This window comes from Rhopilema esculentum, chromosome 21 (genome assembly GCF_057945365.1).
Source record: "Rhopilema esculentum isolate cy_ngs chromosome 21, ASM5794536v1, whole genome shotgun sequence".
Taxonomy (NCBI): Eukaryota; Metazoa; Cnidaria; class Scyphozoa; order Rhizostomeae; family Rhizostomatidae; genus Rhopilema; species Rhopilema esculentum.
The window spans coordinates 3416147-3443319 of NC_142835.1; the positions used below are offsets into that span (position 1 = coordinate 3416147).

Sequence of the window (27173 nt, forward strand, 5' to 3'; positions counted from 1 at the left end):
ATATTTTCAGATTCCTGATCCCAATGCGAAAATTGATAAAGTAGCGTTTATATGAAGGTTTTAAATATCCTCTTTGTTTGGCATTTATTTTGTTTACAGATGGTAGTCTTTCTCTCTTTGATATCCTGGTCAAGATCGAGTCATGTCAAGATCATTTGACAAGAACATGGCTCGAATGATTTCTACGTCGTTGCTATGGAAATAACGAAATGCAACAACAGCCACAAAATGGTTAAGTCAGGCCTAAGTTGAATTTCCGTACGAGGGGAAATTATGAATGACTTCGATAGCTGGGACAAAGTTTTCGATAAAAGGTATTTATAGATTTTTTCTACTTTCGCAGCAAATTTTTCACCAAAATAAGTGACTTCTCTCCAGCCCGGATAAGCCTAGTCTTATTATGACTTCCGTCATCAAGATCGAACTAAAATAAAATTGCATCTGCTCCACAAAAAATATCTGATTACCAAATATTTGTCGTAGATCCTTTGACCAAAGAGTTTGCTTTTCTTAAAATCTTCATACGATACAAAATGTAGCAGTCCCAAATCATTTGTTTACAACATTTGCAAATTCAATAGTCGTTTTTTAACACAGTGCTTTGTTCCTCGATTAGTTTAGCTCTTGAGCACCTCCTGCAGAAATTCCTCGTTTAGTCTTTATAGATTGCTGTAATTGTAATGATTTTAGCTTTTTAAAGGACCTTTGTATGAAGTTGGATTTCAAAATGTAATTCTACTGAACATGGGCGCGGCTCCAGCCCCCCGCACCTTTTTTGCAAAAAAGTGTTTTTAAAAGAATAAAAAGAATAGGAAAGAAATAGAATAGTGCGATAAAGCCTTTTACAGTATTGCTTTATTTTAAAGGAATAAGCCGGGGTCTATGGTGCACCATAAAGTAATCAATTTCATTTTAAGACTGGAATTAATCAAACGTAAAAAACCATGCCTTAAAGATAGCAAAATATTTGCAAGAAAGGACCGCAAGGAGTATTCTGAAATGTATTTTTAGCTTGACTAGAGGGCGTGATTGCAAAAATTGTTTGCTCTCTTTGCTCGCAAGGAAGCCTCCACTTTGGATATACCTAAGGCCCCTGACAACCTCTCGCCCACCTTCCGATTTACTGCTGCCAGCATAACGAGTGCCCCCATAAAATCATAGGCATAAAATATCGTGAAGCATTTAAGTGCATTTTTCAAAAGTTGGTTTTTTAGTCTAATAATGTTATCAACTAGAGCCCCCTTACTTTGAATTTCTTGGCGCCGCCCCTGCTAAACAGTTTCTGGACCATCGTTAGCATAGGCAATCGAAAGGGGGGAGGGAGAAATGTAAGGTGAAGTGTTGAAAAGAAGATGTGCAACAAACTTCATTTTGAAGAAAATAGATTGTCTTAGGTAAGTTCTACCATGGCATATATCCTTACAAACTTCTAGCTGCCTCCTTTCAAAGGTAATATGACACAAGCTTTCTGGTTTTATTTTATGCAATGCAATGGTGCTAGTGTGTTGATAAGATACTCTCTACCCACAGAAACTAGGCCAAAATAGCCTTGCCTAGGCCCAGATTTCCTAGGTGCAAACTAGCCTGGTTTGCTCTAAAGTAATGTTCAGTGCAAATGGATTGTGTAAGAGCATCAATGCAAATGATTGCACATTCCCCTCCCACATAAACTATTGATACAAAGTTATCTCAAGGTAAAAAAAATTGAAATTAAAGAATTTTGTTTCCAGGTTCATGAGAAAACATAGGCTAACGCTAGTTAGTTTTCATGAAATAATTTTCAACGAGCGCTTCCACAATGAGATAATTTTCAGACCATTCTAAGATCACATAATTTCCTCAAATTAACTCACATCTCACATCAACTCATGGTGGAAACCAAGCTTCATAAATGAGAATATTCAACAGTTTGTTGTGTTTACATATGCTTTTTTCTTATCTGGTATACCCCAATGATAAGGTGGGAGATCATAAGGAAGGGAAACAGGTACTGAAATTGCCAAAAAATGAACTTGACCTCTCTTCTCTAATTAGGCATTACTGAGCTGTCACTTTTCATGGTTTTAATTTTTTATTTTTTATTGCATGTTTTTGTAGCAAAGCATCAAAAGTTCCAGAAAAAGTGAGTACCTCTAATTTATAAAAGGTGCAGTATAAATATTTGAAAAAGGTTTAAGCATCACATTTTTTCAAAAAACCATTCAGATTTTGATATCCCCCCTCATACCTTTTAGTATACCAAAGGATCTTGCAATTGTTGTGTGCCATACCAAGACTCTAATGTGCAATTCTCCTGCAAAAGACTCACTGTGTATTGTTCTTGGATGCCACTGCTTTTCTTTTTTTTGAGACATAGGGAATCTTGAGCTTTCTAAGTGTGGTATCCTTGGCCGTCAACAGAGATAAGCATTCAGTGGTTGGGCAAGCATAGTAAATTGCTTGAGGGGCCATTTATCTTCTATTTTTCACTACGAACATTTTGATTTGATTTTTGGGGTAAATTTTTGCTTTATGTCATGTCAAATTGGGTGACGAGGGCAGTGTCCCCCTAGCCCCTCCATTATTTTTTTTACTTGTTAGCAGATCAGTGGAACAACTGAATGTTCATTTTGATAAATATATATCCGAATGTTTGATAACAATCTACACACTAATGATTTCTTTTGTTCCTTTGAGATTTCTTATAATTGATATCTTTTATGAAACAGTTTCCAGGTGACATCATTAACCCAGCACTTCAACTTGAAGATGTTCTTGAAGAAGTAACTGACGAAATCAATGAAAAAGGTAAAACCTTCAATTTGTTACCTTAATTTCGTTTTCTAACAATGGGGGCAATTGGGGCTAATGTGCCCTCAATGCTGGCCTTTTGTAGGATATCCATGAGATTCATATGAAATCCTGACTGTAGTGCCTTATCTATGACGACATTTCTCGAAACTTGTCAAGAAATTTCTTATGCCAAAATCCAGCAGATTTTTAAGATACTGACAGAAGATTGAAAGAAATTGACAGTTACGAAAGAATTGTTGGTAGCTGAGAATTAATTTTTCAAATGCTCTTTTTCTCAAGCCCACCTCTGCCCCTTGGTCGTTCCGGCGTCCCTGCAGTGAACTGAATGAGAAATACTATAATGGGGAGCCCCACCCCCCATCCAATATGAATTTCGTTCCGATGGCATTGTAACTAAGGATGCAATATAATCTTTAGTTGGTCGGTAAAATAACCTAAAGACAAGTGTAAAATAGGGACTGACTTGTTTTCATCTAGGGTATCTCTTCCTCGGTAACTTTTACTTCAATAACCTTCACCCCTTTGTCTAGAAGGGCAATGTACACCAGTGTTTGCAGTGTTTCAAGCATCTTCTTTAGATATTGAAAAATTAGCTTGAAAACGAGCTATTACCTTTATTTGAAGATTTGTGCCCACAAAAGAGTGAACCTCGGCATCAGTCTTTTACCAAGAATCTATCTAAACTAAACGTCTTAATGCTTGCTCTATGACGTACGTAGTTTGTTACTTCAACAAAAGAGCGCAACTGCAAACCTAGCTTGATAAATTGACTGCAAAACGAGCATGCGCACTTGTTTTCAAGGAACCAAGTTTTGATCAAATTCTTAAATTGTCTAGTATTTTATGCTGTCTTTATTGATTACGGGAGTGAATTTCAGATTTTAGGCCCTTGAAAACTTAATGATTTGATACCATTGTTGGTAGTTCTGGCTTTTGGAATGTCAAGGGGGTTTTGCAGTCTAAGGTTATGACCTGTTGTTTTGGGTACAAAATAGTCTTTCATGAAAACAGGATTAAGGTTTTTAAGTGTTTATAAACTTTGAGCGCTAAAATTCTAACTGATTGGACATGTATGGTAGTTTCCTTTGAGATAGCAAGTAAATCTTTGTACGAAGATGAATAGTCCGAATAGGCTAGTCTTAATGCTCTCTCGTTAATTTTTTCTAGCTTATCTTGACTTCCTTTTCCACATAGCATCCATATCAATGGACAATAATTGAAGTGACATAGTATAAATGAATTCATAATTATCTTTTTTCTCTGTCAGCCATTAAACTTTCCAATCTTTTTAAAGAATTTAACTGTTTAGCTGCTTTTTTACAGATCTTATCGATATGAGCATCAAACTTTAAATTTTCATCAATCTGAACACCAAGCAAAGTAACGTTGTTCTCTATTTTAATTGCAAATTTTTGGTCAATTTCAAACTCATTTATGCATTTATCTTTGCTGCCGATTATGATAGCTTGAAATTTAGAGGGATTTGCAATCATTTCATTAGATTTAAACCAATCAAGACATACTTCAGGAAAATTACATAAAGACCCTTCAGTAAGGCTGTAAAAATATCATTTAGGAAAATATTGAAAAGTAGAGGTCCAAGTATTGATCCCGGTGGCACTCCTTGTCCAAGTTTACCTCAGGAGCTGTAATGACCTTTCATTTTGACCCTTTGCTTTCTATTAGACAGGTAGTTTTGTATAAGTAAAAGAGGATTTCTATCTACACCACAGGCATGTAATTTTGCTAAAAGTAGGTTTTTTGGTAGACAGTCAAAAGCTTTTGACAAATCCATAAGGACAGCGCCAATATGTTTTCTATATGCGCATGAAGAAAACTGTTTTCTATATGCGCATAAGAATTTCGAAAATTTTTCTTTAAGAAATGGAGAAAGTTGAAGCTCTATTGCTTTTTCAAATACCTTTGAAAGTGTCGTTAGTAGAATTATTGGTCTATAATTTTCCTTATTAAAAGAATCTTTTTTCTTATAGACAGGTGAGGCTATAGCCTTTTTTAAGAAGTTTGGAAAAGTTCCTTGAATAATGCATTTATTTATGATGTTCAAGAGGGGTTATAGGATGATATCATCTGAGATCTCTAGGAATTTTGAATTTATCATATCTTCCCCGTGTGCTTTTTTGTGATTTAGCTTCACCATTATTTGTCTTAGGCTTTCTTTGGTGATCGGTTTAAAGCTTTAGGTTGAGTTATTTGTTAGGAAGTTGTTGATTGTTTTTATGCTTGAATGCTCTTTAAAGTATCCTATCATTTCAGTTATTGTTAAATTCTCAGTCCGTCCTTTATGGATTGAACTTGTAGTTTGACCAATGCTAACAAAATGGGTATTCAGAATCTCAGCAACTGTCTGTGGATCACTAATAAGACAATCATTCTCAGAAATTGTGATTTCTGAATCGCCTTGACCTTCAGTGAAAATATGTGATTTTAATTTTTTCGAAAATGTTTCTGAATCTGGCATGCCTTCTTGACAGATTTTTGTAAAGTAATTGAACTTAACACGTTGACGAAGATTTGCACAATGATTTCGCTGTTCTTTATACTTTTGAGAATTTTCTTTAGTTCTATATTTATTATAAATATTTGTGTGCGTATCATTATTGCTTTTTGATGAATTTTGGTAAGACGCTTACTGTTTGCTCGAACTATTTTGGATTTAGGAGGGGCGTGTTTGTTAACAATGCTACTAAAATATCTTGAAAACTATTGAATGCTTGATTACCATCTTGTTCATATTCACAAAGATTAAAAGGTGCTGCCAGCAAATCTTGGCAGAAACCTTCCTCTGTGAATTTGCTTAAATCTCGGTAATGTTGGATTTTAGGGTGGAGTTAAGACAGAAATGATTTCAATGTAGTTAGAATTAATTTGTATAAAGCTATAATTTATAGAAGTTCTAAAAAGCCTTGAAACAGCGTGAACGTGAGTGAACTATTAAAAACATGGTCCTGTTTTTCGGGTGCTCCTTTTAATCCCCTTTTGGTCAAGGACCCTTGAAAAATATGAAACACTTCATTCGGGGGGCTTGGGGCAGCTTTTGGTCAGTTTGCATCAAAGTTTTAGCAAAATTGTCTGGGAACAGCAAGATTTTTGGTCGGTTTGGCCATGAATTTTGACGTGGCGAAAAAAGAAAACTTATGCACAAGCATACAGATTTAAACTTGGTTTTTTGCGATGATCAATAATGGTTTTTTCGAAGTCACAGTTTTTGTCGTAACTACAAGGTTTAAAAAGTCAACTGAGTGATTTTATCGTCAACCAGAGCGCCACATTATTGTCTGACCCTGTATTTGCTAGTGGGATACTAAGCTTGGAGTGTCACATCCACTCTCCGCAGCAACTACAGAACTGCGAAAACTTTTGTTTAGAGAGCATTGAATAAGAAATAGCATTGAATAAGAAATAGCGAAGCCCTGGCAGTATGGGGCTATGACACGCGAACCTTAATATTCTTGATCCCCATACCTGCAGATTCAGGAACAAACCCAAGTAAAATCGGTGGTGATGCAGTGTTTGATTAAGACACAAAAGTGTGTTAACTAATAACATCGTTTGCCGCTTTATTCCTATTACTTAATAGATATGTAAATATATATTTGAAAAAAGCAAACATTTTACAACATACTAAAAGCTTTTCGTCTGACACTCCTCAGAGCATAAAACGTCAGAATCAGGGTCCGAAAGAACACGATGAAAAAGCTTTACTTGGGTATATATTTTTCATCGTGTTCTTTCGGACCCTGATTCTGACGTTTTATGCTCTGAGGAGTGTCAGACGAAAAGCTTTTAGTATGTTGTAAAATGTTTGCTTTTTTCAAAGCCATTTTCAAATTCTGTACCGCAAAAAAATTGTTCAAATATATATTTGCAAATTCTCTCACCTTTATAAAGCTTTATGTTACTATATGTTTAAAGTCCCATTTTCTTTCATGACCCTTGCCTTTCCGCAAGACCAGAATAGGTTCTCGACTTTTTACGTAGATGGCAGATGCAATTGATGGCTTCAGGTTGTGATCTGATTGAATTTTAATGTTTGCAAGCTAGGATCTTGAGAATAATTCAAACGATTAAATGAAAGAAAAATCTTGATTCACAATCATTGTTTCAATTTAGAGAAGTTGTGCCCACACTGTAGGCAGGTGCCCTTTTGTGTGCTAGTTCTTACGTAGGGTATGTGGGCAGTCCTTTTATGATCTCTTTGATAAGAGAATCAAATTTCCTACAGTTTTGCGTTGATTCAAGCAGACTTCAAGTGCTGTTACGAAATGTTTAGACACACCCTGCCACATGGCACGATATAACAATACAGCAAGAATCAGATGGTATCCTATTGGCTAATAGTTATTCTCTACTTTACTGCTAAAGGCTGAAACTTGATACTGTGGAATTTAAAAGGCGTCTCTAACATTTCTGTCCCTGCTGCTAGACTTCAACCCAGGGCCGTATATTTTATGGAAATTTTCCAAGACCACACTTTAAGAAAAGAAGGCTGTATATGAAGCAAAGTATCGACCGTTGCCGTAGAAAGCGTTTTTTTTATTCGTGTAAAACAAAAAATACTCAACATTACACGATTACAAATATGTTTCTATTATAGCCTATTCTTTATGGACTCCGACGGTAACAGTAGTTAAAGGTTAACATTGCTAGAAGCTCTATATATAATTCATACTTATTTTAATATTGAAGGACACGCCAAAAAATTTAAAACGCGGGGGGTTCTAATAAGAGCAGGGGGCTATAAGATTTTTGAAAAATTAATAATGGGGGGAGTCCAGTTATTGGGGGCCTTAGAGTAGGCTGACCAGTTTAAATTATTTCAGGTTTCAGAAATCAACTTGGTGGCTGTTTGGCCGCCATTTTTGTTACTGTCGCTAGATTGGCTTTTACACCATTTGAGAGCAAAAAGCTGATTGTCTGTAACATTTTTCGCTCTTGTTGAGCGAAAGACCCATTCCACAATTTTGAATTTCCAAGACCACATTTTGGATTTCCAAGACCACAAAATGTGGGAAAAACCGCACTAAAATAGGCCCTGCTTCAACCAATAACCACGATATGTTTTCCAAAGCAAATAAAGACATTGTTTGTTGAAAAATGGTATCATCAAAAACTTCTTTGCCTCTTTCTGTTGTTTTGTTGCAAGCTTGTTAATTGTCTCTCAAAGTTGCATGCTATATCAATGTGAATGCCTATTGTTTGTTTAACATAGTAGACGCCTTGCAAACATTATTTTGAAATTGTGAATTTTTATCATCAAGTCTTCAAAAAGACCGTTTAAAACCAAAAGTTACAGTGATTTGATGGGGAGTTAAATAGGCTCATCTTGCTGTTTATCAGTCCACTGCTTTCTAGTAAGTTACATTCCACTGCTTTCTTGCAGGCTCTTGCACGTAGGACTTTTTCATGATTTAAGTTGAGAGTAAATGGTTAAAATCCAAAACTCTCAATATGTATTGATATGACGTTATCACTTTCCACTCTGTGTCAGAGCCCGCGAATTTTAAAGTGGGGGGGGGGCAAGGCTAAAAAAGTAGGGGGCCAAGGCTTCTTACCCCTTATACTACTGCTTTAAAACTATAAAACTACTTATTTCGCAAAAAAGTGGGGGCCATGGCCACCCTGGCCCCCCGGTGGAGCTGGCCCTGTATGTACGTTGTATTTTCATTAAAATTTTCAGAGCGTTGAGCCCCTTATTTGTAATTTAAGAGTCGTGAATGTCTTTTCATGGACAACGCCGTCTTAGCACATTTTATCGCAATCTGTAAATAAAATCTGACCTTTTCCTATAAACGCTTAATCAAAAAAGCAAAGTGATATTACTTTGACGACAGAGATTTTCTAAACCCTTTCTAAAGCTTTTCTAAAGCGCTGTTTTGCACTTCTATGTTTGTGAAGAAAAACGTTTTTGCTGGTTTTTTCAATTAATGGCATTACCTGTTTTTTTATTGACAAGCTGGTGACTCCGTTAATCATATTAAAGATTTTTGAAATTTCTAAATCATTTTGATCAATTTTATAATTGATGCCTACGTGCATATAAGTCCTTCTACGGATAAAGATATATTGCACTCTTTCAAGTTTAAAACATTGCAGAGGCTAACAAGGAAAGATATACCCGTTGAACAAATTTGTGAACACCAACCTTTTTATATAAAAGAAACTTCCCAAAGTGCAGGAGCTTCAGAACACATCAAGAAACTTCTTCAGTACGCAATAGATTAAGACAGAGTTGAATTTTTAAAACTAAAATAACTAAAATAGCTATAATAACAATAATAATAACTAAAATTTAACTAATTGCAGAATTCTGAGATTTTGCGACTGTTCTTTGGTGTGATCGATGGTGAATAGAACTCTAGATGCAGAAAATAAAAGTCATTCAGGCATCTCACAAAGTCTTAAACCCTAATTTCAAAAGTCTCACATCTTCAGTAGGGAATTGAAGTACTAGAATATTAAGAATATAAGCTTTTGCTCAGCATAAGAATTTGATTGAAGGTCCCCAAATTTCGTACAAAATGACATCGAAATTAAAAAATTCTTTAGAAACACTGAGTAGGCCTACTGATAATTGCCTCTCGTTTCATTTCGTACTGAAAATTGGTGTATCTTCATCAATCCCTGTTGCCTATAAAAAGTTGTGACGAAAAAGAAAACATTACATGGCACTAGGCTGGCGACTTAAACTTTAGATTATACATTTTCTTTTCTTCTGAATTTGCTAAAAATATGTCATCACTACACCTTCCTAGACAAAGGGGGCTTGTGCCCAGGTGTCGCCCGGCTGCAACTTCTCCGAATCTTACTGACCAACAGTACTTTATTTACGCTTCAGCCTCTATACGGACAAAATACTACCACAAGTTCAATGTTTTTGATAAATTGTTGTTTACAATGAGTCGCGAATATTTGTTTGGTGTTCATGTCTTTCCGTAACCACAAATGTGGCCCTTTCTTTATCTTCATAGTCTCAAGCTATTTATATCCTCAATTTGTTTTGATCCTTACCACCTAGTACCTGTTGTGAAACAGAATGGGGATGCATAGTATGGCATCATTAGGGGCGTCATCGGGAAAATATGACAAATTTTCCAACAAATTTCAGCAAAAACCCACGAGAAACAGTTATTTGCCGGTGAATGACAAATATTTAAAACTTTTTACCCAAATTTTCCGACAAACTCGATAAATTTTAAAACAAAAACTCCCATCGGCCATCATCACCAAAGCTTCGTAACACTGTAGACGGCAACTTTTGCTATGACAGAATTTGAATTCTTCAGAGTTTGAATTTGCATCAGAGAAAGTTGTTTTTACATAAAGCTCATGCCGAGAATTTTCTCAGTTCAGAAAGAAATGAACCTCCAAACATTTCTGTTGATTAACGTCCCTGTTTTCCCTTTTTCTTGTTATAGATCATTCCAGAATCGATAATCAACATGAACAGAGCGAGGTTACAGATAATGGGCAGCAACATAGAACAATAACAAACCAGGAAGCAACCAAGAAAGCAAGCGTACCATCGGTTGTAAGTGAGAAGCAGAATGGCGACCCCAAGCAAGTCTCTTTCTTCAAAAAACCTATGCTTTACGAAGCTGCTCCCAAAAAAGTTGAAAAGGCAAGATACAATATTTTGTTTTTTGCATGCTCTTAAGGATCTCAATTTTAAAATGGGTTACAACTATTTTGAATTTGCATGCAAATGCATATTCTAGCTTGCGTGTCGCACAATATGATGTGACAATATGACTTGGTGAGATAATTTTAATATCTTCTTTGTACAATTTACCTTAATTTCAAGTTTGATAACCAAGGATTTATATTTCTCGTAGCTTGAACAGCGCAAAGGATTTTTTAGCATCGAAACTCAAGAAGAAAGCTCTGATTGGATAAAGGATCACGATGTTAAAGAGCCATTGCTCAAAAAGCCAGAGAGTGAGCAAAATCACAACAACATTGAGTCTCTCGAGTCGCTCACAACAACAATCGACAAACAAACAGTCAGTAACGATGTTAATAGAAATCTCCAAATCGAAGGAAGGACATACGATGAGGAGAATAAGCTTACTGAAGATAACCAGGAAGTTTACCTGACTGATGCCATCACAGGGAAGGGAATTACACTTGAAGAAGCTAAGGTAAAATCAATTGGTTAATTATTGTATTCAGTTCCATGTTCCAAACTGGCAACCTGTCAAATTTACACTTGCATACTGTTTTAACCTACCAGCTTTTATCTATTTGTGCTTAAAACAAATCCGTTCCCATTGCCCACTTCATTCATCTAGTCGCATTCTGTGATGCTAATTTATCTATAAAAATAATCATTCATTTTATTGTTTGTTTGTGGATAAAATACATTTAGCATCAATATTGACCACAAAATCATGATGAATTTGTTTTCGTTTGTGAACTCTATGCTAACAATATAACAAAAAGTAAGCAGGACAATATAAATAAACAAAAAATGATCCAGAATTAAAGGAGAAAGATTCGCAGTATGAATGCTATTATTATTTTCTTATCATTAAACAGCGAGATTTTTAATCAATACTTGAAATGGCAGTAATTGATCTAAATAAATGCAAGTATTAATTATGCACATAATTTATTAGCCTAAGTTCCAGACCCCAAACTAAAATTATTGGAGTCTGGGACTCAGGCCAATTATCCATATAAGTGATAAAGCAGATTTGAGGCAAAAACGAAGCACAAAGCAGATTATGACACACTCATTTAAAACATATATTCATATGTAACATATAACATATATGATCTTTATATGCCATATACTTTTTAACGTTTCCTCTTCATGTCAGAATATTTATCTTTTCTCAAAAAAGATTTTTCACTGTTTATTTTGTTCTCTGAATGCCTAGATGAGCAATATCAAAAGCAAGAATTAAACAATATCAAAAGCAAGAATTAAATAATTATTATACAATAGATATCTCTCAGCCTGTTATAATTGAATTTCTTGAAAATTTAGAATACTTTAATACGTTCAGAGCAGTCACATCTTTTCAAATTTCATAAGCTATCGAGTTAAATTTATCGAGAAACGCCTTTGGATGTCAATGTTAGTTTACAGTTACTTTTTTTGAAAAAGTTTGGCTTTCAATTGTTGTTGACAATTATTTCTGCAAGTCTTACGTCGTTAGGCATCGTCTTTAACCGATCTAAATGTTGTTTATTGTTGCATACTCTGTTGTAAAACCTGCCAGGTGACAAGCTTTTATAGTGTTATCGCATGGAACTATCAATGGTAATGCAAAAGGAATGAGGATAATAACTAGAACATAACTGAATGAAGATTAAACAACTAGCAGTCAAACCTATATTAAAAGTGACCCTTACAAATACATACCAAAAACATAACTTGTTCATAGTTATGAATTAAGTCGTATTTTCCCCCTAGAATTTGCGGTTCCTTCTCTTTGGAGATGTGACCACTACATTCAACGAGGACTGGACTAGAGTTCCCATACGTCTCGAGAAGGCAGGAAGCTATTCAATGGCCTTTCCAAAGGTAAGAACCCTTGAAGCAAACATTTTTCCCCTTGATTTTATCAAATAGACATCCATTCCTCTTCCGAAAGAAGATTCTAATTGATATTTGTTTCTTATATTTCACACGTGGTTTGTCAAAACAAACATTTGAAATGATATGTGTACAAGTTTGCATATGACATAATTACTTAATCACAAATCAATCACCTTATCTTCACTCTGTCCTTGCATAGTTTCATTTCACCTTGAGTTTTTGCTTCACATCTACTCATAAAATAAATAGTTTAATCGCTGAAAGATTAATGGTTCATAAGTAATCTTTTCAGAATTCTCCATAAACAACATTTCCACTGCTTTAACTGAACAGAAGATCAATGGTAATCAATGATATTTATCAGGGAAAATTTGATTTATTACAGGGACCTACGGAGAAACTAATTTCATTCGTCCAGGCTTATGTCCTGAAGCATTTTTTATTCGACGAGAAACTGAGTGAAGCAGGCATAAGGTATTGCTAAATCTATTACAGCTTCTTCTTCTTTGGAGTGATTTTTCCTTTATATATATCCAGTTGCATAACAAGAGAAGTAGAGTTGGAATGCTATCTTGCAACATATTATAGACCCCATTTTCAGCTGTACCTCAGCAGTGGCGAAGCTAGCCAAAAATTGTTGGTCCTGCTATATGGACAGGGCCACGCCCTTATTCAATTGGAAAAGCCTATGGACAAAAATTCTATTTTGCAGATGAATTTTTTCTTAAATTCAGTGAAAAGCAAATTTTAAATCGATGTCTATCTTTTCAAAAATAAACCCATACTTAAAGACGTGCTTTAGGGTGCTTACTTTTCAAACAAATATATGTTAAATTGTAGTAAGCCTCTACAGCTGAAGTAAAAGTTCAAATTGGTGATAATTAAATTTGACGATAAAAGGGGGGTAGGGGTGGCATTTGAAGTTGCTTATCATATATTTGTGGTATTCCACACATAATATAAACCTGACCAATCTAGATACTCTATTAAAATAATTTTAATAAACAACAGAGTTTAAAGTCTGTAGGGGCAAGTTCACATATTCTGCAGAACAATTATTCTGCAGCTGATAAAGAGAGGTACAATCGAATAATGTGTCGCATTATCAATGAAAACAACTTTATTAGATAAACCATTAGACGAGAAAACAATTCAGGTAGAAAAATGCAAATTCCGCTGAAATTGGTTTATTCTCCAACTCAAAACTTTCAATCACACAACAGTAAATTCAATTATGCTTTCATCGTCCTTGTCCAAGTCTAAGAAAATTTTATTTAGGCCACCATGATATACCGTGCCTCAAACGATCGTGCAAAGGCCGAAATCAGAGTGCCTCATACAGCCAATTCTTGTTATTTACATTTCTTTCTTGCGAACTTTGGACTCTGTCTTGTTACAAGTAAAATTTATGCAGCTCAACTGAGGCAAGTTTTGCTGTCAATAATAATATCATTGGTATTGTCAAAGCAAGCAGAAAATCCGCATTCACATCGCCTCGCCATAATACTTGAACTGGCCTCCATAGCAGAACGAGAATGCACAGGGCAATTCTTGCAGTCCTGCTCTCAGAAATAGCAGGACCAAAGGTTTTCAAAACAATGCTCTTTGACCTACGTAGGTAAACCCTCGACCAATCAAATCACAACTACTTACGAAATGTTATGATGGTCATTTCGACGAGGTCCTGCTCCCGAGATTGAGCAGGACTGCTCTTTGTTCTAGACTATTGTGAAGCAGGACTAAATTCACAAAAGCCCATTGTGAAGCAGGACCAAACATAGGGTATCATAGTTATGAGCAGGACCAAAATACAGGGCTGCCGTAGAAGAGAACAGGACCTTGAGATTAGCACGGGATGCCTGTATCAGCTGGCGGAACTGGGGACTGTTTATCAAAAAGAATTTGAAACTTCCTTTTTGCAAAGAAGAAATTGTTTATTGTTTACAGTAAGTCTTATCTTTGGAAATTCTTGGTCCTGCTCAGCAGGACCAGCAGGACCTTTGGCTTCGCCACTGTACCTCAGTATTAACCATTGAAGGTTTCAGTTAGAATGGTACCTTGATCGGTTGAAGCAACTCTTCCCTTCTCTAGATTTCTTTACTTCTTGTATTAAAGAGTGCTGTTAACAAGTACTTCATCCCGTATCCAGTATAGATAGATCACGCTTTGGTGTGTATAACACGACAATATTAAGTTGCTACTCTCAGCTTAGCGCTTATCGATATATCAGGACCAGCCACAGGACTAGTTGCCTGTACAGGGTTCGTTTTCCGACTTTTCTGTACCGTCCGTCGATCCCATGTATCTGGAGTATTCAATTATAAAATATCATTTAGATAATCAATTTATTGTTACCATGTACGGAACTTATTATGGTTTTGCTGAACTTGCAAGGCGTAAGGATAGCTGGTATCACAAAGTATAACGAATTTTCACACAAATGATTCAAAAATATTGTTTTTTCTATCAGCTCAAAAAAGAATGGGGAATGTTACAAATATTGTCTGGTTTTGGCGATTGTGGACATGCTTTGGCAAGCTGGGATGCAGCAGAAAGCCGTCGTTTGCTTGTGAGTTGTCTCTTCTCGATCTTTCATTGATACATGAAGGACAAAGGAATGCTTCACCTTTCTCCCAACACAAATGTTTTTGTTAACAAAAATTCCTCAACATTAAATAGAGAGCTGTTTGTATAGGGGTCTTAAATACATTTTTCAGGTATCATATGTCATTGACATTTTGTGTCTCTCAAAGCAGTATTGCAGTGTTCAATGCTAACTTTTAAGAAGTGAGCTATAAAATGCACTCACTTGCCACAGCCCTTTCATTCTTAAAAATCTGGGCTTGAATGATGGAGATGATTCCCAATCATGATGGCAATAACATCACACTAGAACAGATAGCTTAGTTTGATTTTGATAATGTGATGCCAAATGATGAAGGAGAAAGCAAGGTAGCAGTGAAACCCAAGTCAGGAAAGATCGGTGAAATCCTACGGAAGATCAGAAAGGAAAAAGGGGGGCTATTTCCCTGAAAATTTGCAAAATGTACTTAAAACCATACAAAAATTGCCTTGCTCTTGGTTTTTCGCGTTGTTAGCTCCCTCCAACAAATTGCTTTAGCCCCCTCAGTCTGATATATGCTCCGCGGTTCAAAGAGGAAGAAGTTAAGAAGGATGAATGAAAACCACATAGGAAGATGTGTTATAGAAAAATCACGGTACATGTCATTTTGTTGAAATTAACTACATTGATTGGGATATCCTTAGTGAACCACACTGCAATTGGCCCCTGTTCCATTATGTCGATGCGGGTTCAAAGAAAAAATCTTTTAATGACAATGGTATCTAGATTAATTTGCAGGGTTTTGTATCGAGAAATCAATATCTGAAAAATTTTGAATGATTTGTTCTGTGGTCATCATTCGAGTGGACGCCATTTAACGATGATGAGACTTAACAAGTAATTGTGCAAAAATGCAAGGGTTTTTGACGTTTATGATAAAAGCATGTGGCAACATTCTTCATACATGAGAACATTAAACAAGCAGATTTATTTATTCTTTAATCGACCTAGTTATTAACACTAATATTATATTGCCTATTGCGTCTGGAAAGATAACTTTTTCCTTTGGTTTTCTTAATGCTGTATAACCAGGTAATCATTTCAAAATTATCCATTCCTGTTAGATTGCATTTTTCTAGGATATTTATTACAAGGAAATCATTTAATTCATTTAATTGAAGTTAGAAACCAATTCATATCAATTTTCCTTTTCCAGACCAACCTGTTCCAAAGATGCTTTCAGCTCAATCGATTTAAAATTGGATGGTCTGATAGAAAGGGTATGCTTTATATTAAGAGACCCAGCTTAAATCATATGAACCCAGAGTACTTCTCAAACTGTAGGCTGTTTATCCAGGAAACAAGACAAAGCAGTTCTAACTTGCTATCATAAAAATGCTACCTCACCTATTTACGTGCTATGAACAATGACTCAAGGGATTAGCTGAGGCCAGCCTCTTTTAAGTGGGGAGTTTGGTACTGGATTGAGACCGAGAGGCAAAAGTAGGCATCATCAGAAAGGCAACTTTTTACAACACTTTATGTCAGTAATAGAGATTATTTTTTTGAAAAGATGAGCATATCTCACTAGATAAAGATTTTCAATACATTGCGCTAGATAATTATGATCACACAGAATTATACTTTCCTATCCTTTCCCTTTACCCTTTTGGGAGTCCTCTCCGATCTCTTCAGCATCCTTTTTGACTTACCGTAAATAAATTGCCTAGACAATTTGTTTCAAATTACGTTATTAAGTTGTAGGAATTAGTCCCGTAAATTTATTTTTTGGACACACAATGCATATATAAATCGTTAAGCCAAAAGAAAGTTTTGATAAATAAAATGGACTGAATCCTTCCCTTCTTTTTGTCAAGATAGTTTTCCCAATATTCTCGAGCTATGATTGTGTTTTAGCTGCAGCTATATGAATTTCGCAAGAAAGAAGACCTTCAGACGTTTATTGAAAGGAATCTTAAGTTTGTAAGTCGCACTTGAATAAAATCTTATGAATTTTCTGCACAAAGGAAAACAAATATGTTGCATAAATTTGATTGTTTGTTGTGCTAAACTTTATGAAATATTTAGAGAAGCTTCCGGTCTATCAGCGAAAAGAAGATTTAGTCAAATTCAAATAATAAATTATGTTTACAATCGTTTGATAACTGTAGTTCTTCCTAACAACGATAGACCCTTTATCATTAAGGTTATGTGATCTATACGTCTCACAATTCAACCTTAAGCATTTAAATTTCACGTAATTGCAATCAGCACTTGAGCAGTAACAACAATTTATTCCTAAAGTCTTAGAGTTGTTAAACATGGACGATTCGCTGCTTCTATCTTCTAATCTTTGTTTTCTAATCTTCAGTTAGAGAGGGAACGACAACCAGGATGCATTTTGTTGATTTATTCTTTAATCATGTCAAGAACAGTAGAAGGGTAGGTGTTTAACTATGCATTTTTTAAGTCATTTTATTGTTTTGTTTGTGAATATTAGTGACTTTGAATTGTATCTAGTATCATTCCAAACTTCCTATCAATTTTAACAGCAAGAATGGATGTTAGTTGTTGGGTGGAGGGTTAGTCCGAGGACACAAGTGCTTATTTCCCCGTAATGGTATTTATAAGGTAAAAACGTTGGGAATGATATATTCCAGTACAAATTATTATCATGCTGATACAATTGAACTTAAATAATGATTATTGCTTCTACCCATCCAAATACACCTTTTCAACAAACCGCGTTAAAGTGAAATGGGTCGAGATTTGGGGTGATTATATATCGTGAGTCTGGTACCCAGGGTAAAGTAGCAGTAGTCGGACAGAAAATTTGATCAAACCATGGTTTTAGCCTTTTGAAAAAAACAGAAGAATTTGTCTTTTTCTCAAAGGAATAATTGGATTACCATTGATATCTGATCTTTTACTACGACTTTCTCATTTGCCAGGGTAAACGAGGACATTAATAGCACGTATAATTGTTTGGTACAACAAGGAACCTGCTCACAGGTTTGTTTTTTGTATCGTTACTCAAACATCGGTTAATTCCATTGATAGGTCAGTCACAAAACACTTGCCAGTGACTTTTTATTAGGACCATTTCACATCTGCCTTTCTCCAAATGTTTCCTTATTTCATTTTTTCATCGGTTTTAGGCTCTTTCAAACCTGTTCCTTACTGGCAAAGCCGCCCCAAATGTTTTTAACAATAACAAAGAAATAAAGAATGAAATTGGAAAGGTTTGTAGTATCATTGTTTTGATGACTACCTTTGAACCAAAATTTTGTTTCAGATTTCACGGTTGGATGGGGGGGGGGGGGGTTGGGGTGAAATTTTGCATTTATTTGTTAGACTTGATTGGAAATAAAAACAATCTACATTTTAACAGTTCTGTCATACTTCCTATTTCTTTTATTTTTCAACTGTTCTTTCATACAACCTTTCATGTTGCCACCTTAATAAAGTAAATGCCAATTAAATTGCGGGCTTAGGTCTCTAGCTTGGCCTTGAGCGTGTCTATATCTATATCTCGCTGCCGTTATGTGAAAGTTTCCTATGAATACAATCCTTTGGCGGCGCCAGAGAGGGGGGTCTGGGGGGGGCTTCATCATAAAGCTTTTTTAAGAAAAAAAAAGAATAAAAGAAAAAGAAAGAAAATGAAAGTGCGATAAATCCAGTTATTGCTTTATTTCCAATAAACAACAGGTCTATGGGGCCTTATAAAGTAATTAATTCCATTTTAAGACTGGAATTAATCAAACGTAACGTTTTAAAAGCATGCCTTAGAAATAGCAAAATGTTTTGAATAATTGAAAGAAAATAACTACAAGAAATATTCTGAAATGTATTTTAAGCTTATCTAAAGGTACCCTTGGTACCAGACTCACTATGTATATAAATGAATAGAGAGTCTGGTACCCAGGGTAATCTAAAGGGTATGGTCGCAAAAATTTTCTGCTGGCCTCGCTCGCAGAAAAGTCTCTTCTTTCCCATATACCTAGGACCTCCGACAACTTATCGCCGGCTAATCCAATGTACCATAAGCATAACGATTGCCCCATAAAATCATAGGCATAAAATATCGTGAAGCATTTAGTGCGTTTTTCAAATAATGCCTTTTTAGTCTAATAAAGCTATCAACTGGAGCCCCCCCCCCCCCACACACACTTTGAATTTCTAGACGCCGCCCCTGCAATCATAACTTCAGTTTAATCTTAGCTACCCACCGTGGTCTGTATCAAACGGTCTTATTATGAATAAAGATTAACTTGCCTTCAAAATTGTTGATCCCATATGCTCTCCTTTCACCTTTCATGTATTCATATTGACATTTTCTTTCTCTTCAGACAGAAATCTGCCATGGAATATCCAAACGATGCGAAATCGGATTCTTATCTTACCAGGAAGTTGAAAATCCAAAAAATATTACGGTATCTTGACGCTTTATCAGAAAGGCAACTATTAATTTTTTTTCCCGAGTGTTAGCTGTAACAATTGCAAACTGGTTACTCCATGCGAGAGAAATGATAGGGGTACATCATTATTGCATCTTGTCCTTTTTTCTAAAAATTGTATCCAGTCTTAAATTAGAGCGGGTGGCTAACGAAACTTTCACGTCGCACAGATATGTGTCAGTAATGTCTCCTATGATATAAATCATTGCAAAGGTAACGGTTTTACGGGGAGTTGACTGATCATCTGAAAACTGATTTGTCAAAATACTCCCAGCGAGCTTTATGTAAATCAACCCTAAAATATCTGCTTTTCTTTCTATCTGCTATAAACTCACGGATATCAAATTTTATATAGATATCACGGATATCAAACAATATATAGAATCTCAGTTCGTTTACAAGAAAATAAACGTTTACAAGAAATTTCCCAGCTACATTATCTTGCAATGTTACAATTTTTACAAATTCTTTTCTCGTAAGTCATCCTTTCTCTTAGATATCAGATTCAGTTAAATTTAAACTCTGAAGACTTTGACTCATCTGCCTAGCCTTCAGATACGACACAACATTGACTGACCCCTCCCCACCAGGACAAATAGCTATTTTAATTCTAAACAATGTCGCTTTTCGGCATTATCCGATTGATCAGCCCAAAGCACCTCATGCATTTCACTTTTGTCTCCCATTTCCAGGCACGCCGAAGTCGGGAGATGGGGGGGGGGGGTTGCTACCCCCTCACTATTTTGCTGAAATGTGATATTAATATTGTGGGATCAAAACCAATGATAGAAAAGCTACCATATAAGCTTGGCAACCTGTCTAGAGAAGAAAACCCCCCTTCCCACCCTAAAATGTGTTCCGGACTCTCTGATTAAAGCTGTTTTGATTATACATACTCTGCCTGTCAAACAGTATCGAGAAAACCAAAAAATATCTGAAAAATGATGGCAAAAGAGAAAGTCGCCTATGCTGTCATGAACAAGGGAGCTTTTATCACGGTGGAGTTCTCAAACGTGAAGCTCTTCTACGTCCAACTATAGTAAATAAAGAAAAATTAAGAAAGCGTAATTAATGGAAATGCTCGTATCTCCTTGCTTGTAGGCCTCCAAAATAGGTTTTAATATACCTTCTTTTTTTGTAACATTGATTCGCATCATTACTTATTTTTAAAGGTTGGAAGTATGCTGAAGACTCCTGTTTTTCCTATTTGGGTGGTTTTTACAAGTGAAAAGGCTGGTGTTCTATGCTGCAGAAAGAGACAGCTTTTGAGTGATTGGTTTGTATGAATGGTTTTTAGGTATACTGCAATACCCTGCGTGTATGTCGTTCGTCTTCCTCGTCTTACGCCCTGATATTAGGGGAAGGCGGCCTATGTGCGGAGTTCATACCCCCAAGTTCAATTTGAGTAACTTGAAAGTGAATATCGACACAAAGAATGTTTGTGTACAAACAATCGGAAAGACATGTGTTATCCGTGTGTCAACTTTAGGGATGTTATGTAGTAAAACACACCGCATAGCTGCCAGTTAATGATTAAAACAAGCCAAAAATGTATCTCCCCGACATTTCAAGCCTTATATTAGGGTTGCGGTATATGTCTGCTTATACGCAGGTTTTACCGCATTACGTTTCGTTTTGCAGATAATGAAAAATGTCGAAACATTTATCCTAGTTCCCTTTCAAGTGAGACTTAGCTTTTCATTAACTGTCATCAATATCCTCAACTGTTAAAATAACAAGTCGCTTGTCGTAGGCCAGCAACTTGTGCTGATGATAACCCTTCTATGCATGTAATGCCTATGATGACCAAATGTTGCTGCATTTTTCTGCAAATGTCAACGCATTTTTGTCGATCTTATCTGGTAGGGAGAAACATCTAAAAGGGTCCACATTGCTAGCATATTATTTAGAAAAACAAGTGATATAGGACGGAAAGGGCCCATCAGTGGAGGGGCGAAGCAATGGTTTTAAGTTTTAATTGGTAGGGCAGCAAGAGGGAGCAGCTTACCGCTCAGTATTTGGGAACTGCCCTGGCACATGCAAGCAAATAAATTTGTTTTCGATGTTCATTATGCTTGTCATCGATTACCACATTTTTTAAAGATCTGAGATACAAGCTACTGTTCATAGTCAAAGGTGCATTCTCCCCATTGTTTCCCTCCAGGGCCATGCCATTGGAGAAATATTAGTATTTTAACCCCCCCCCCCCCCGCCATTCACTTTTAATGGAATTAGCTTTGTTGAAACAAGGAGAGCTTGTTACGCAGTTTAGTATTGGTTATGATACAATTCAATTGTATTTGAAATGCTTAAGCCCCTCTGTTGGACAACTAGGCCCTTTTGTTGAAAAGCTTCTGTGAACCACCTCCTACTCTTATTTCACGAATAAAGAAAGGTTAACTGTCCTTACTTCTATTCTAACGGTTCCTCGTGCAAGTTTAAAATAACTAATGGATGATGGATTTATTAAAGGCCTTCAACTGTATTCCGCATGACCTTCTTATTGCAAAACTTCATGCTTATGGTTTTGATGAAAGTTCTCTAGTCCTTATTTACTCCTATTTAAAAAAGCGCTTACAAGCAGTTCGTACAAATGATACTTACAGTGATTTTCAATCTGTTATATCGGGGGTACCGCAAAAATCAGTCCTTGGCCCTATTCTTTTCAATTTCTGCATTAATGACCTGTTTTATTTCATTAAAAAGGCTTCTCTTGTGAATTACGCAGATGACAACACTTTAAAATATTTTTCAAAAGACCTGCCTTAATTAATTAACGTCTTGGAAAAAGAAGCAAGCATCGCCCTTACCTGGCTCAATCAGAATGAAATGATTGCTAACCCAGACAAATTTCATGCTCTTCTCGTCAGAAAGGATGAAAAAAGTACCATTGGACATTTCTATTCAAGGAAAAACTATAAATTCTGAAGTTTCAGTAAAGTTGCTTGGCGTAACTATAGATCACAAACTTAATTTTGACATTCACATATCCGAACTTTGTAAAAAGGCAGCAACCCAGCTAAATATGCTCAAAAGACTTAAATCTTTCATTGGCTCTGATGAGAAAAAGGTATTGGTCCAAAGCTTTCTTTTCCCTAACTTTAACTACTGCCCTTTAGTGTGGTTCATCTCCTCGGCTAGATCTATGGAGAAGATCAAAAAAATACAGGAACGAGCCCTACGATTCCTTTACGATGACCATGATTCATCTTATAGAGATCTGCTTTGCAAATCACAAAAATGCACAGTTCATGAAATTCAGCAAAGGAACCTCTGTATTGAAATTTTCAAAACTGTAAAAAGGTTAAGTCCTAAATTCATGCAAAATATTTTCGAACAAATAACCTCTGATCGATCCTCACGTCGTCCACAAGACTTGCAGCACTACAGGCCAAACCAAACAACTTTCGGTACAAACAGACTCAGGTCCCTCGGACCACAAATTTGGAATGGCTTACCGCAGAAAATAAAATATGTAGAAAATCTGATCCAATTCAAAAGATTAACTAAAAACTGGAACGGGGCAACCTGTACATGCAACGTATGCAAAACTTAATGATTTTATTGTAAATTTGTATTTAAAAACTATTAAAAATTGTTAATTTAATTTGTATATTTTGTAAATAATCGAATTAGACAAGTAACGGTTGTGTAGCTTAAATACAAAATAAATTTATATTTTCGATTTAAAATAAGATTACAACAACAACAACTAATGTTTGGACTTTTTCGTCTATCAAAGGAAGCTTGAGAGGAGATTTGATCTTTACTACCACGGAAGAATGCCTCGTCATCTGTCGATCCCTCGTGAAGATATCAGACTAACAATCGGTTTGTCAAATAATTCATCAACCTTTCGCATATTTTATTTTATGTTTTTGTAAATATTTTGTTTTTGTATTTGCTGCTATGTTATCCTTGATAGAACTTGATAGAACGCTCGAAATCAGGATCAATGAATCTTAGGGATAATGTAAAAGAAGTCTAGAACAAAACTAGAACTGCATTTAAACACAGAGCAGGCGTAATATGGAACAGACTACCCATTAAAGTGAAAAGCATTGAGAACTTTGGACATTATAAAAAGGAGTTATCAAAAATAAGTAATACTTTAGACACGATTTCATTTGGAATTTCATCTTCAGTCTCTTTTACTCAATCTGACTTTAGATATTTCTAAAAAACATATTAGCGCAACGTGTTGATATATTAATATTTTTTGCCACATTGATTTCAAACGTTTAAATTTTAGCACAAATCGTCACTGTAAGATTTTTTGTTCTCTGTGTTTTTCTGGCATGTTTTAAATGTGAAATGAACAAATGTTTAGGCATTCTTAATGGTCTTATTTTAAGCCATTTGAGCACTCCAGATCTACTGAATTTCGGAATTCTTCTGCCCCCAACCCTGGACCCTGGATCCATTGTTCACTAGCTGCGCTCGTGAAATCTCACAGGTGCTATTTTTCAAAACTTGGCAACCTTGTATTTTGTTCGATTTTGTTGAACGTTTTGGTTTGTTGTTAGATACATATTAGGGCGTGTCTAAAACATATTGCAAATAAGAAAACTTCTTAAAGATGTGATGGATGTGTACTATGACAGAAAACTACAATGATGCCTTTGGTTTTCAGATACAGTGCGTCCTTTTGACCCAGAGGAAACTGAGTACGAATTCAACTCTGAGCTAGAAGACACTATCAGGACAAAGTAAGTAAACGGCATATAAGTTCACTTGTACTTACACACCTACAAAATTGTGATTATTGACGAAGATGGATTTTTCAACTTGATCTATTTACATTGTTCGAAATCCTCTCTGTTAAAAAATACATTGTTTGGTTATATTTCTGGTACAGTGATTCACCTTGCCCAAATTTACACCTCTATCTCAAAGGAAGAAACAAATTGTCTGGAGTAATGAGAATAATTGGTTTAATTAACATCCTTTTGATAATCAGAGTCCAGAAACGTTCCTTCCTCCGGCCAAGAAAATCTTACTATCAAACGTTCCTAATTTTAATGGGTTTAAATTGAGCATGGTTAGAAAACGGGGTACGCAGCCAGTCCTGACCTCCACTCCTGGTAACTCTGCTTTTTCAAACTTTTACTAGAAATTTGTAGCTTATTTTCAATTATAAATATTTTTAGAAACCGATGTAGAGTAGAATGCTTACATTTATTAATGAAAAATCATATAATTCAAATATTTAAGTTATAAAAAGTTAATGCCTAAATTTTAAAGTGCAAAGTAGTTCTGCAGACATACTCACATAAAAAAGCAGGAGATTTTTGAATTTCATTCTGAGTTTTTCAATTTTTTTTGGTGGCTGTATTTTGAAATCAAAGTCTAAAGATAATTTTCAACATCCTGAAGTTTCCAAATTTTTGGTTACCTTCCTCAATTTCTCTTTGTTTCTACAACCTTCCTCCGGCCAGTGGCCATGGGGCCGTGATGTTTTCCTGAATCTGTTGATAATACGTTTGTTTCAAAGTTCTACATTCTATACTTTGTATTGCATTATAGATTAGCAGTTTTCCTTGACATGCCTTTCAATTTTGACAGCAATCCGTTCAGATATAGAATTCCTCTGCCCCAGCTTAGTCTTTATGTGCTCAATTTTATCTTTCCATATTCTGGACATATCAGTGCCAACGCAGGCAATCGAATAAATGCTCCAGACTGAACGGTATTTTGCCATTGTCAACTCATAACTGACACCAGCTATGAATGCTTTACTAATTTATTACGTTGCTTGTTTTTCTGTAGATGGCAAGATTGTGTTATCGAGTGGAACAATTATCAACGTTTTTAGAATTCGTTCAGCGTAATTGATACAGCATTGCGAATCAAATCCTGAAACATTGACCATCTACTGCTTGTTCAAAGAGGTACCATTTTGCAAAACAACATCACATAATTTTTAACGATTTTTAAGGGTTTTATTAGCTGAGCTTTGCCCCTAAAACTCTAAGCCCGTAGTCAAAAAACGCTCTGTCCATAGCAAATGAATCATATAACTGATTGATGCATTCATACAAAAAATCCATTGTTTCTTTAAAGGGTCGAGATTCATACCGATATTGGGCTTAAAGACTTGGAACCCAGTAAAATTTGGGTCGGTTAACTGTGAGGCCCGTGTCAAAGTTTCCCCTCCGAATCAAAATATTCAAAACTGAATATTGTAAAGCTAAGGTAGTGTTACTGTAAACATGTAGGTTTTATATTATGTTTTCTACTGTATTATCAACTCGTGCTCGTTGTTGGGAAATAATCCTCTCTCTTTAAAACATAGTCAGGTATTTTTCATCTTGGAAAAAGCTTTGGAGAGTTTCCCTCTATATTTTTGTTGTAGTTTGTCATTGAATTGAAAATACTTTTATAATATGTAGATACTTTTAAAATGCATAGAAAATTGAGTGTTGAGACACAAGTGAAACACACACAAGTGAAATGCCCTAGAAATATTCTGTTTTGCTGAACAGGGGAGGCTTTGAATTTAGAATGAGCGCTGATTTTTCGTGTCACATAAACGGTTAAAAAGCCTATTTGAGTTTTGTTTAAATTTGTTCATTTTCTGGAAATCTACAAAAAATCTTTCAGGGGTTCAGAAATCCTTAACAAGATACCCAGTTCGTATTATTTGAAGATTCCTTTTCATCGTACAAAAGTAAAAGTGCACCCCTGTTGGACATAGGCTTTGGAACCCTTTTAGGATTATTAAGGCTCTTCAGAGTCGTGTTTTATAAGCCTATCAGTCTTTGACTATTTTAGACTAGCTTAAAAATGCAATGAACTGAAGCGTTTTGTTCACTAGCGATGTCCCTACTAAGTACAGCAATGGGCTGCGGAAACTCGGGTGGGTCTGGAGGTAATTACCTCCCTAGATATCGCTTGATTGTTAGTATAAATTCATATTGCTAAACTGGAAAATAAGTTTTTTGAATTTTTAGAAGTGTAGAGCTAGAGTTTGAAAGCCTTTTTTCTCGCTGTTTGATCTTCCCAGTGAATAGGAAAACTTCCATCTTAGCATTAGGAAAGTCAAAGCACCCTGTTTTCCTCAAATCAGGCCATTGAATGGTTGTAAATCAGTTTACCTTTTAAGGCTTTAACATGTTTAGATTGCTATTTCCGTCCATATGTACATCGTTATAGCTAAGAAAGACGTTATTTTGGGTTTATAACAAAGGACAAAATAATGTTGTGGATAGTACTAACTTTTGTATTGAAGTTTTTTAGAATTCGTGATCTTATTGTCAATGCATCAGACGTGAATCGATGTAACAGTTTTCAATAATATAAATTTGATAATATTGGGTTTGGAGTTTCTTGTATGGTTGTATAATAAGCTTAGAGTTGTGTTATATGTACATTATTCTTGCAAGAAAATCTTTCAAATAGAAGTTTTTTTTCATTAATTTTTTGTAATTTTGTCGGTGTTTTTCAGTTTACATTGGTAGCAGTGTAGGCTAAAGCCAAACAACACTAGAACACTAGAAACTGTGCATCCAATATCTACTTGTACACCTTCTGTAAGGAAAACAGGCTGAAATTATTTTTGTGCTTATTTGGTTAGAATACTGTATTCTGATTTCAAGTTAAACATTTGTTGAAATCTGGCTATTGCAGTATCTTTGCTGGAATCGAGTTCATCGTTTCTTTGAAAATCTACATTTGATAACATTAGCTACATTGCTGCAATCTAGCTCAATATTCTAGCAAAATGATATGGACAGTGGCTCAATTATTCAATGGCTACGTAGGTTAAGTCTGACCTATAACCTGGAGAAAGCAA

At 35.5% G+C, this 27173-nt stretch overlaps 1 protein-coding gene across 1 annotated transcript; it reads left to right on the forward strand.

Annotated features, from left to right (window-relative positions):
• The first annotated feature begins 66 nt into the window (after positions 1-66).
• LOC135684452 (inactive ubiquitin carboxyl-terminal hydrolase MINDY-4B) lies at positions 67-27160 on the forward strand. The gene is made up of 18 exons (XM_065200026.2): positions 67-314; positions 2098-2122; positions 2709-2787; positions 10230-10432; positions 10647-10952; positions 12233-12343; positions 12744-12832; positions 14829-14927; positions 16138-16201; positions 16839-16904; positions 17293-17363; positions 17873-17933; positions 18080-18163; positions 19271-19354; positions 20551-20654; positions 23121-23209; positions 24012-24087; positions 25148-27160. The coding sequence occupies exons 1-18, from the start codon at positions 274-276 to the stop codon at positions 25191-25193; spliced, it is 1698 nt and encodes a 565-aa protein (XP_065056098.2). The 5' UTR covers positions 67-273; the 3' UTR covers positions 25194-27160.
• The last annotated feature ends 13 nt before the right edge of the window (positions 27161-27173 follow it).

Bases quoted from the DNA above. Each gene is read 5' to 3' on its own strand.
- LOC135684452 (XM_065200026.2), top strand. From the start codon at position 274: ATGAATGACTTCGATAGCTGGGACAAAGTTTTCGATAAAAG. The intron at 2,123-2,708 runs GTGAGTACCTCT...TTTATGAAACAG, and splicing joins CATCAAAAGTTCCAGAAAAA to TTTCCAGGTGACATCATTAA. The intron at 19,355-20,550 runs GTATCTTGACGC...TTATTTTTAAAG, and splicing joins AAAATCCAAAAAATATTACG to GTTGGAAGTATGCTGAAGAC.